Genomic DNA, 10,439 nt, shown 5'->3' on the forward strand with positions numbered 1-10,439 from the left:
GGCTGTCTCAGAGCAGCTGGGATCCAAGCCACAGGTGGCACAGCTAGCAAATGACTGACTCAGCATTTCCTTCTAGGTCTGCTAACCCAGACTGGAGCAACTCTTTGCTTAGCTGTGGCTGAGAAAATGCCCTTCCCTAGGGGAGAAAAAGCACGTTTTCCTGCACAAGCCAGTCTATAATTCCAAAGCACTTTCCCTCCAGGTGCTAGTATGTGACTGAGATATGGTGGAATCTAAACCAAGTCACAAAATCACTGATATCCATTGTGCGGAGGTATCCACTAGATGCCACTGCCAAGTTAAGATAGCTGAATCCTAATCGTGAGGTTTTGAGGGGAGGTGTGTGACTTTCTCAGAGAGATTAAATGTAGCATTAAACATCCGCTGTAATAAACCGTAATATTCTTGGGATTGGACCGGAAGGGCAACAAGCCCTGGAGATAGCTTTCCTCCGGGTTGTCGCCTTGGATGCTGGATCTGTCAAAGAAAAGGAAAAGTCTCCTGGCGTATGGACTTCAGGACACAAACAGTTGTATCTTGTGCTTCTCCCAGCACAATCTAGCGCTACAATGCACCTATGGCATATTTGTTGAATGCATGCTCCTGTATATGAACTGCCTAGGATGGATGATCGGGTGAACTGAGCCATAACTTTGATAGAGCTTTGAAAGAAAGGCATTCTCTTCTCCTCTACTCTGCATCAGGAGTTGTTCTCTATGCTTATTTTCAGGTGGGGACTGAAAAAGGAGGTGTGAAAGATAAAGCTTGCTAAAAAGGTCTTTTACTTGATATATACTATGACTTAGTGTTCACATTGGGCTAGGGTTATTATTTCAATTTCTCTTTAAAAATTGACACAACTAAGGCTCAGAGAAGTTAAGTGTTTTATCCGAGGTCACACAGCAAGCATGTGCCTGAGCCCTTGCTTATGCTTCCTCCACTGCACATTCTGGGATAATCTCTCTCTCTCTCTCTCTCTCTCTCTCTCTCCCTCCCTCCCTCCGTCAATTCCCAGAGACCAGACTCTGACAGGATCCTGAGGGATTCCTGCCAGAGGGCTGCCATCTCTGGAAGCCCCCACCCCCACGCTGAGTGAATCTTTTTTTCTGTGGAGTGCGGGCCTGGAGCTAGGTGAGGCCTGAGCCTCCATTTCAGGGGCTTTCTGTAGAATCTGTTGCTGCTGTTGCCTCCAGTAGAGTCTGTTTCAGGAAGAGGTTTGCCTGCCTGCGCGGGACAGCGGTGCCATTCATCACTGCAGGAGGGCAGAATCCGGGGTTGGGGGCCGCACGTCGAGAGGGGAGGGGCCAGGGGGCGGCCCCCTTGTGACCAGCCCTGAGGAGAGGTCAGGAGAGAAAGCTGGCTGAGGAGCGCCTGGACAGCAGCAGTTGCTGACGTTCTATATCACGCGCCTGGGGCCCAAGGTAACCCAGACCTTTAAACAAACTGCCGGGCTGGGGGTGTTGCGGGGGCAGGAGAGGGAAAAGGGAGCGGGGACTTCGGGGGTCGCGCGAGGATAGTGGTGGTCACAGAGGTGGTAAATGCCTGAAGGGAGGGAGTAGTAATCCGAATTCTAGGAGAAATCATAGGAATTGAAGTCGCAGAAGCAAGAAAAGGGGTGTGAGAGCACAAGCGCGAAAAAGCGTGAGAGGGCGCAAGAGCTGGGCGGATCGAAAGTGCGCTGAGGGGCAACGGCTTAGAGTGGAACACACCGGGTCACAGAAGTATAGGTAAGGTAGAAGCAGAGGGACACTTTCTTCCTGCGAGTTCATTTTCCAAAAGTGCGTCCTTTCAGCCATTTTGGAGAGAAAATGTTGACCCAAGTGTTTTTTAGGATACAGGGAAAGAACGTCAGAGGAAGCTGCACCAAAGCGAGGCTGCGCAGGGCGCAAAAAAGCAGTCAGAGGGTGGCGCCTTTTTTAAAGAAGTTTCCATCCTTTCTGTCCTAAAGCTCAGGCCGTTCCCCACCCCCACCGCTCGCTAGCCTTCTGTTCCCAGTCCCCTGGCATGATCTGATCGCCTTTAAAGCAGGTAACCGCTTCGCTCTCCCCATCAGCTCCAGGGGCCTCTCAGTTGAGTGGGTGGAGCCGACAGAAGCCGCGGGCTGAGCTCAAGGGCCGATGGGAGGGGTCCTGGGGGCGCTAACTGCGCACCGCGGCCATGACGCTGGGCAGATCATTCACAGAAGTCTCTGTCTCGTTTCATCTACAGTCGCAGCTCGTTTCCAGACGCCTTGCTCCTCAGGTCGGGCAGTGATCTGATGGCCCAGGTTCGAGAAACTTCTTTGCCCTCCGGCTCTGGGGCCCGTTGGATCTCCGGAGGTGGGGGAGGAGCCTCTCCTGAGGAGGCGGTTGAGAAGGCGGAGAAAATGGAGGAGGCGGCGGCTGGGGCTACGAAGGCGTCTTCGAGACGGGAAGCTGAGGAGATGAAGCTGGAGCCATTACAGGAGCGTGAGCCCGCGCCGGAGGAGAACTTGACGTGGAGCAGCAGCGGCGGCGACGAGAAGGTGCTCCCTTCAATCCCCCTTCGCTGTCACAGCAGCTCCTCGCCCGTTTGCCCGCGCCGCAAGCCCCGCCCTCGGCCCCAGCCCCGGGCCCGCTCCCGCAGCCAGCCTGGGCTCTCGGCCCCACCCCCGCCTCCAGCCCGGCCCCCGCCCCCGCCGCCACCCCCGCCCCCACCCGCATCGCGGCCCAGGGCCTGGCGTGGATCCCGGCGGAGATCCCGGCCTGGGTCCAGGCCTCAGACACGGAGAAGCTGCTCTGGTGACCCAGACGGGTCGGGGGATACTGGCGGCTTAGGGGACTGGTTGCTGGAGGTCGAGTTTGGTCAGGGTCCCACAGGCTGCTCTCATGTGGAGAGCTTTAAAGTAGGTAAGAACTGGCAGAAGAACCTGAGGTTGATCTACCAGCGTTTCGTTTGGAGTGGGACCCCAGAGACTAGGAAACGTAAAGCAAAGTCATGCATCTGTCACGTATGTAGTACCCATATGAACAGACTCCACTCTTGTCTCTCCTGTGTCTTTTTTGGCTGCTTCACTGAGAAACATATTCACAAACATGCAGAAACAAAGCAGCACCATTTAGCTGTAGACCTTTATCATGGGGTCATATATTGCTTCATGTGTAAGGATTATGTATATGACAAAGACATAGAACAGATTGCCAAAGAAACAAAAGAAAAAATTTTGAGATTATTAACTTCCACCTCAACAGATGTTTCTCATCAACAGTTTATGACATCAGGGTTTGAAGACAAGCAATTAACCTGTGAGACAAAGGAACAGGAGCCAAAATTGGTGAAACCCAAGAAAAAGAGAAGAAAAAAGTCAGTCTATACTGTAGGCCTGAGAGGGCTAATCAATCTTGGGAACACTTGTTTTATGAATTGTATTGTCCAGGCACTTACCCATATTCCTCTACTGAAAGATTTCTTCCTCTCTGACAAGCACAAATGTATAATGACAAGCCCCAGCTTGTGTCTGGTCTGTGAAATGTCTTCGCTTTTTCATGCTATGTACTCTGGGAGCCGAACTCCTCACATTCCGTATAAGTTACTGCATCTGATATGGATCCATGCAGAACATTTAGCAGGGTACAGGCAGCAGGATGCCCATGAGTTCCTTATTGCAATATTAGACGTGCTACATAGACACAGCAAAGATGATAGTGGTGGGCAGGAGGCCAATAACCCCAACTGCTGTAACTGCATCATAGACCAAATCTTTACAGGTGGCCTGCAATCAGATGTCACATGTCAAGCCTGCCATAGTGTTTCTACCACCATAGACCCATGCTGGGACATCAGTTTGGACTTGCCTGGCTCTTGTGCCACATTCGATTCCCAGAACCCAGAGAGGGCTGACAGCACAGTGAGCAGGGATGACCACATACCAGGAATCCCCTCACTTACAGACTGCCTACAGTGGTTTACAAGGCCAGAGCACCTAGGAAGCAGTGCCAAAATCAAATGCAATAGTTGCCAAAGCTACCAGGAGTCTACTAAACAGCTCACAATGAAAAAATTACCCATTGTGGCTTGTTTTCATCTCAAGCGGTTTGAGCATGTAGGCAAACAGAGGCGAAAGATTAATACCTTTATCTCCTTTCCCTTGGAGCTGGACATGACTCCGTTTTTGGCCTCTACTAAAGAGAGCAGAATGAAAGAAGGCCAGCCACCAACAGATTGTGTGCCCAATGAGAATAAGTATTCCTTGTTTGCAGTGATTAATCACCATGGAACTTTGGAAAGTGGCCACTATACCAGCTTTATCCGGCAACAAAAGGACCAGTGGTTCAGCTGTGATGATGCCATCATCACCAAGGCTACCATTGAGGACTTACTCTACAGTGAAGGGTATTTACTGTTCTATCACAAACAGGGTCTAGAGAAAGACTAGTCTTACCAGACCACTTACTGAAAAAAAGGTAAATGATTAGGCAAGGATTTTGAAGTGACACACAGACCTACTTGGAATGGAAAATGACAATAACACCTATATGACAACTAGTATCCTGATGTAAAGAACCTATTTTAGCATGGCCCATGGGTCTGTTGGAAGAAAAAAAATGAATACTAACCAGTGACCATTCAACCTTAAGAAATGGGGAGAGGGAGAAGAGGTTGAAAATGGTCACATAAAGCATAATGAAATGAAAAGAATGCTTTAGGTGGGGACAATGGGAGTAGAGGTGTTCTGATGCTACTATATGTCATTTGTTTCTACAGAAATACCTTGTGAAGTCCGGGAGTATTCCTTTATCAGCAAAAACTTCACAATTGGTGTTCCAGCTGTGGCTGACCAGCTAAATAGTTTGAAAGATAAATAATATTTTAAAGTTTAAAGAGCTTTAAAAGAAAAACATTTAAAAAGGAAAAAATCATTTTTAAGGTTTTAAAAGAAAAAAACATTTTTAAATGTTGAAAAAAATTTAAGTTGTTATTTTTAAAAGAAATATTTTAAAAGTTAAAAATAATTTTTTAATTTAAAGAAGTTTCAGAATTTTAAAAATTAAAAGCAAAATTAAATTCTTAAAGTTTAAAAATGTAAAATAAACAAGGAACAAGGTTAAAAATGAAAGTTTACCAAAAAAAGGAAGAAAATACTGTTAAAAATTAAAGATAGAAACAAAGGAACATCTTAAAAGTTTCAAATGAAGGAAAATAATATAAATAGATATTTCAAAATTAAAGCATAAAATATACATATTTAAAAAGTGTTAACAAATTACTACTATAATGATTAAGAAATAAATTTTCAAAAATACAGAATGGAATGCAATTCAGATTTTAGAGAAAAGTTTTAAAAGAGGCAAGTTTAGAATAATTCAAGACAAAAAGACAAAATGTGTTTAAGACAAAAATTGAAAAAATATAGGAAGAAAATAGAGACTTGTAAAATAAAAAGAACCTTAGATAAGTTCAAGAGATTTAAATGAAAACTTTAAATATTTAAATAAAGATTTAAAAATTTAAGCTTTTAAAAAGAAAAACAGTTACATAAAAATTGACAAGTGAAAAAATGTAAAAGATTCAAGTAGAAAAAAATTATTAAAATTAAAAGTTTAAGAAGTTCTATTTTTTTATTTAAGCATATTAAAATACAGACGGGTATGAAAGAAATAAATGGAGGAGACAGGAATAACAAGACAGCGGTGTGTGAGTATATATATATATATTTTTGAGCTTTATGTTGATATATCAATATACGTTGCAAAAGGAACATTTTAATCATTATCTTACCATCCAATTGTGAAATGGCTGCAAGGCCTAAACACTAACTAACCCACCTTCCCCTCTTGAGATTCCATGCCCCATCTCATATCCTGAAGGAAGTCAAATTACTTCCTAGGCAGAATCAATTCACGTGAGAAAAATGAAAACATTAGGGACTTTCCCATTTAGAACCGCATTATTCATACAAATTCTTAGCTTCTGAAAAGGGGCTCTTGATAATTTGGTAGCTTAGAGAAGTTAGATCACAGCTGTGAAGCTCTGGCTTTGGTATTTGAGCCCCATGGCCTGATTGAGGAAGTGGCAGGGACCCATATCTGAGGCCCTCCCACCTTCCTTTATCCCTCTTCCCCCCCAGGGGGAAACCAGACCGCTAATTTCCACAGTAGAGCTATGGGTTTGTGCTTGCAGTCCTTCTGCTCATTCTTTATTCCCTCTTTATTTCCCTTTTTTGTCACTCATGCCTAGTTCCCTGAACCCGTCACTTACCTGGCCTTACCTACATCTCTGAGCCCCAGCCTTCAGGGCTCCTTCTTTGACTATTCACCTCGTGGCTTTTACTCCTCCTTCAAGACCCAACTCACAGATGACTTCTCTGGAGTCTTCCCTGAATGCTCTAGGCAGGTATAAATGAGAAAATTGTTCCTCCCTTCCCCTCTTTATTCCTCTCACTGTGCCTCCAAAGTACTTTGTCCATACCTCGGTGGTGATAGTACTTATTCTACTGTGATTTTATTGTAGCTTTGTGATTGTCTGCCCCTCTGCACTGAGCATCTAAGAACAGGGGGCCAAGCCTTATTCATTTCTGTGTTAATAAATATTTGTTAAATGTGAAGATGAGTTCAGTTATTTGCTCTATTCACCTTGTCAGTAATGTTTTATCACCCCTTCATCCATCAGGCTGCCATTAAATGCCCAGTGCTATAATACAGTGTGATCAGTATTGTATTTTACCCCAAAGCAGGGTATGAAAAGCACTCAGCTGCAGGGGCTGGCTTAAGAAAGGTGCTCAGTGAGAAATAGCCAGGTGTGTGGATTTGGCAGTCATGGAAGACTGGGTGGGGATGAGGAGCAGCAGCTGAAGGTGAGGCTGAGCTCTCTGGCATGTGTGTGGCCACACTGCCCCTCATCACAGTGTCCCTCAGCAGCAGTGTCTCACAACTGTGTACCACACCTCTCTAGGGTTTACCACATTAGTTTACCTTCCCCGTGAGACAGTAGTACCTCATCACTGCACAGTGTTCTTCATCACACTGCACATCATCACTCTACTACAAGGGAGTGATGTCTGGTGACTGTGTTTATTGAAGAGCTGTAGTTTATTTTTCTGCTTAGCACCCTCATTTTCCCACCATTCTTTGTGGACCTATTGGGGCTACTGATCACTTTTCCCTGCCTCTGTCACCCCTCCCTAAGTGGGCACATCACTCAGGCTGGGCCAGATTAGAGTTCTCAATTCCCCTGTCCCTCTACCAGTACCCCTCCCACAAGAGCATTTCTTCTGAAGGTGGGCGTAGGGCCCAACTAGGGCCAATCAGAGTCTGTTGCTAAATTGAAGGTATATGGACACTGGAAGAAAAAACGTGTCTCCCTCCTGACCCCACCCCCAAGCTGTAGTCACTATGCTATGATAACCTGATTCTGGGACTTTGAGAGGTCAATATCTATAACACAAAGAGAAAACCAGAAAGAACTGGAGATTGGGAGAAAGAGCCCAGGGAACATCGTTTGAACCTTGTGGATCCAGCTGTGCCAGAAGTGCCAAAGTTCCCAGCTATCTGAGCCAATAGAGTCCTTTGTTTTGCTTAAGCCAGTTGTCAGTTGGGATCCTGTCATTTGCAGCCAAGGGTCTTGAACATACTAATCAAGCTGTATGATTAGTGGAGCATCAGTTCCTAAGACCACAAAGCATGAGAGAGAAAAGGGAAGGAAGAGTGACCTTGGATGAACTTCATCATATAAAATTAAGAAACTATAGTGGGTCCCTGTACATCTTTAAGAAGCAAGTTTCAGCTCAGCCACTGACATGTGCTAGACTTCAAACCTTACTCACAGCAATGAAATGCTTATTCCATATAAAAGGGAAAAAAAGGCAATAATGTTATATGAGTACTGATTTAAATCAGGCACTGTGTTAACTGCTTTACCTTTATTATCTCACTGGGTCCTGGGTCCTCATAGTTCTGGGAGACAATCATTACCGAGCATATTTCACAAACTGGGAAAGTGAAAATCAGAATAGAAAAATGATTTGCTTAAGTTCACTCTACTGTTCTAATCAGTGAAGCCAGTATTCAAATGCAGGTCCCCAAAGCCCATGCATGTCCCATCATAATCCAGTATAGATAATTCAAATATATATATTTTTGCTTTTCCTGATTTTGCTATGGAAGATGGGATAAACCGGCGTGGTACAGAAGGCAGCTTCTGACAAATATGGATGCAGGTAACCTGCAAGGAGAGAGTAACCTATCAACTACACAAAGTTGCCCATGCTACACGGGTATTTGTTTCTGTGGAAATGGCTGATTCAGATAGATCAGACTAAATGACTTTCCTAAGGATAATCATGATGGATGAAGCCAAAATATTACCCCCAATATGAGACATATAGCCTCACTCAATGCTATATGCCAGGCTGAGCCCCAAGACCTGAATGTAAGATCTCATGTTTTTGCTGTCTGTAAAACCATCAGCTCTTTAGCCATACAAGACTTCTTTTCTAACTTCAACACCATAGCCATCACTTTGAGTGTCACTTTTATCACCCCTCTGCCTCAGATCCTCCCAAAATGCCCACAACGTACCAGCTCCTCCAACGAGCCCGGGGAGGGACTTACCTGTTGGGACCTTACCCAGGTGGTCCAATACTGATTTGCAATGTACAGCTTCTGTTGTTTCTGAATTACTTTAATTTCCTTTACCTTGATTCTCTTCCAAACACACAGTAGTGGTTACTCCAGGCTAGGGCCGGACCTATGTGTTTATAAATCCCACAGGCCTACCACAGTTTATGGCAGGTACTTAACATGCTAGCTGAACGAATATGTGAATGAATAAATGAAGACATTCCATTCTACACTCTAAGCCTCAGCTTCAGCAGGTGACTTCATGTCCTATTTTTCTGAAATCAAAAATCTCATAAGAATGCCTGATTTACCCACATCTACACACTTAAGTTTCCATCCATCCTCCATGCCTTCACTGTCATTTCAAAGGAAAAGGAATACTGCTTCTTTTCTGAAGCTGCACCCACTAGCCTCCTTCTTCTCATCCATTCCTAACAGCCAGAGGGCCTTACTCCTACACACTTCCCTCTATTCCAGTAACAGCCATGTTTTCGCCAAACAGATAAAATCCAGCAAGTAGACATCCTAGATTTTCTATGGTAGTTCCTCAAAAATGTCCCATCATCCCTGTAAGAGATAAAAAAGTCTCCTAAATCCCAATACTTCTCCAGAGTGTATATTATCCCCAGAAGAAACCCAAGAGTCTGTTTTAAAATCCAGATTTGGGGATCATGTTTAAAAGAAAAATATATTACCTTTGCTCCCCTTTTACTGCCAAACTCACGTGTGTTTTTTTCATACATTATTTTCACTTACCTCCTGCTCCATCTTTAGTTCCCTGCATTCTGGTTTCTGCTTGCACCACTCTGTTGAAACTACTTTTGCTTAAGTTAAAATGACTTATTTTTTCAAAATTCCTTATTTTACTACTTTATTCCATTTAGTAAAGAGATATATGATATTTGCAGATAATGGAACAACAATCACAGAATATTTGAAGTTAAAGCTTTCCCAAAAAATCCAGATCATAATGTTGCCATGTTGGCTACCATTTAGGAGCAGTTTCCCCTTCCCTTATACCAGGAGGGTATGCCAAATCTCAGAAAGGGACCGCAACTAGAGGCGGAGCAAGTGGAGTTGAGGAAGGGATTGCACAGCGAATCAAATTTTTAAAAACTGTATCATGTTTTAAATGTATCAGAGAAGTTAGTATCTAAGGACAGGTGTAGAAAATCCTTTTTGTATGCAAATGAGGCCTTATCCAGAATCTAACCATGCCCTAAATTGATCTGTTTTTAAAAGAGTCCCCTTAAAGACACACCTGTATTCTATATGCAAACTTAAAATTTGAACCCTCTTTCTCACCAACCCTTTAATAGAGAATTAAACTGACTGGCCTATGATTTCTACTTCTTTATTATGAGGTACCTGTGGTGAGACCTACTAGTCAGAAGATGACTGAGGCACCAGAAAGACTTGAGCTGAAATCACATCCCAGATTTGCCATTTATTAACTGGCGACACTGGGCCAGTAACAGAAACTTGTGCACAGCCCTCCCAGGATTGTAGAGGAGACTAAAACTAACAGTCTTTGTAAAGCATTTGGTGGATAGCAAAATGCTTGCTATCTACATATGGTTGAAGCTAAAAAGAAAAAATAGTCATATCTCTTGTCCCACGTGTCAGTGTCCAAATACTCTCTTTGACCCACACATGTCCATAGTAGATAAGAAGTGCTAGCTTTCTGGAAGCATATTTTCCAGCACATTACATGGGATTGTTACCTGAGCAAATCCTCATCAGGCAGGGCTCTCCCAATGGGATGTGTCTTACTGTTGGCTATACTTGATAAAGAATATGAGACTCAGAGAACTTGAATATTTTTTCCAAAATAAATAGTAACTAAGACACAGAGCTGGGTCA

General features: G+C 44.0%; 1 protein-coding gene across 4 annotated transcripts; it reads left to right on the forward strand.

Moving 5' to 3' along the window:
* Positions 1-1,337: 1,337 nt before the first annotated feature.
* Positions 1,338-6,562, forward strand: USP51 (ubiquitin specific peptidase 51). Of its 4 annotated transcripts, none has more exons than XM_054473001.2 (3): positions 1,338-1,421; positions 1,949-2,028; positions 2,209-6,562. In XM_054473001.2, exon 3 carries the CDS (start codon positions 2,258-2,260, stop codon positions 4,391-4,393), a length of 2,136 nt encoding a protein of 711 aa, XP_054328976.1. In that variant the 5' UTR covers positions 1,338-1,421; positions 1,949-2,028; positions 2,209-2,257; the 3' UTR covers positions 4,394-6,562. The 4 variants fall into 4 exon arrangements, with proteins under 4 accessions (XP_054328976.1, XP_063516195.1, XP_054328977.1 ...); XM_063660125.1 differs by having other exon boundaries at positions 1,349-1,421; positions 1,832-2,028; XM_054473000.1 differs by lacking the exon at positions 1,338-1,421 and adding an exon at positions 1,515-1,727 and having other exon boundaries at positions 1,832-2,028.
* The last annotated feature ends 3,877 nt before the right edge of the window (positions 6,563-10,439 follow it).

The sequence above is a fragment of the Pongo pygmaeus genome, chromosome X (assembly GCF_028885625.2).
Source record: "Pongo pygmaeus isolate AG05252 chromosome X, NHGRI_mPonPyg2-v2.0_pri, whole genome shotgun sequence".
In the NCBI taxonomy this organism is placed as follows: Eukaryota; Metazoa; Chordata; class Mammalia; order Primates; family Hominidae; genus Pongo; species Pongo pygmaeus.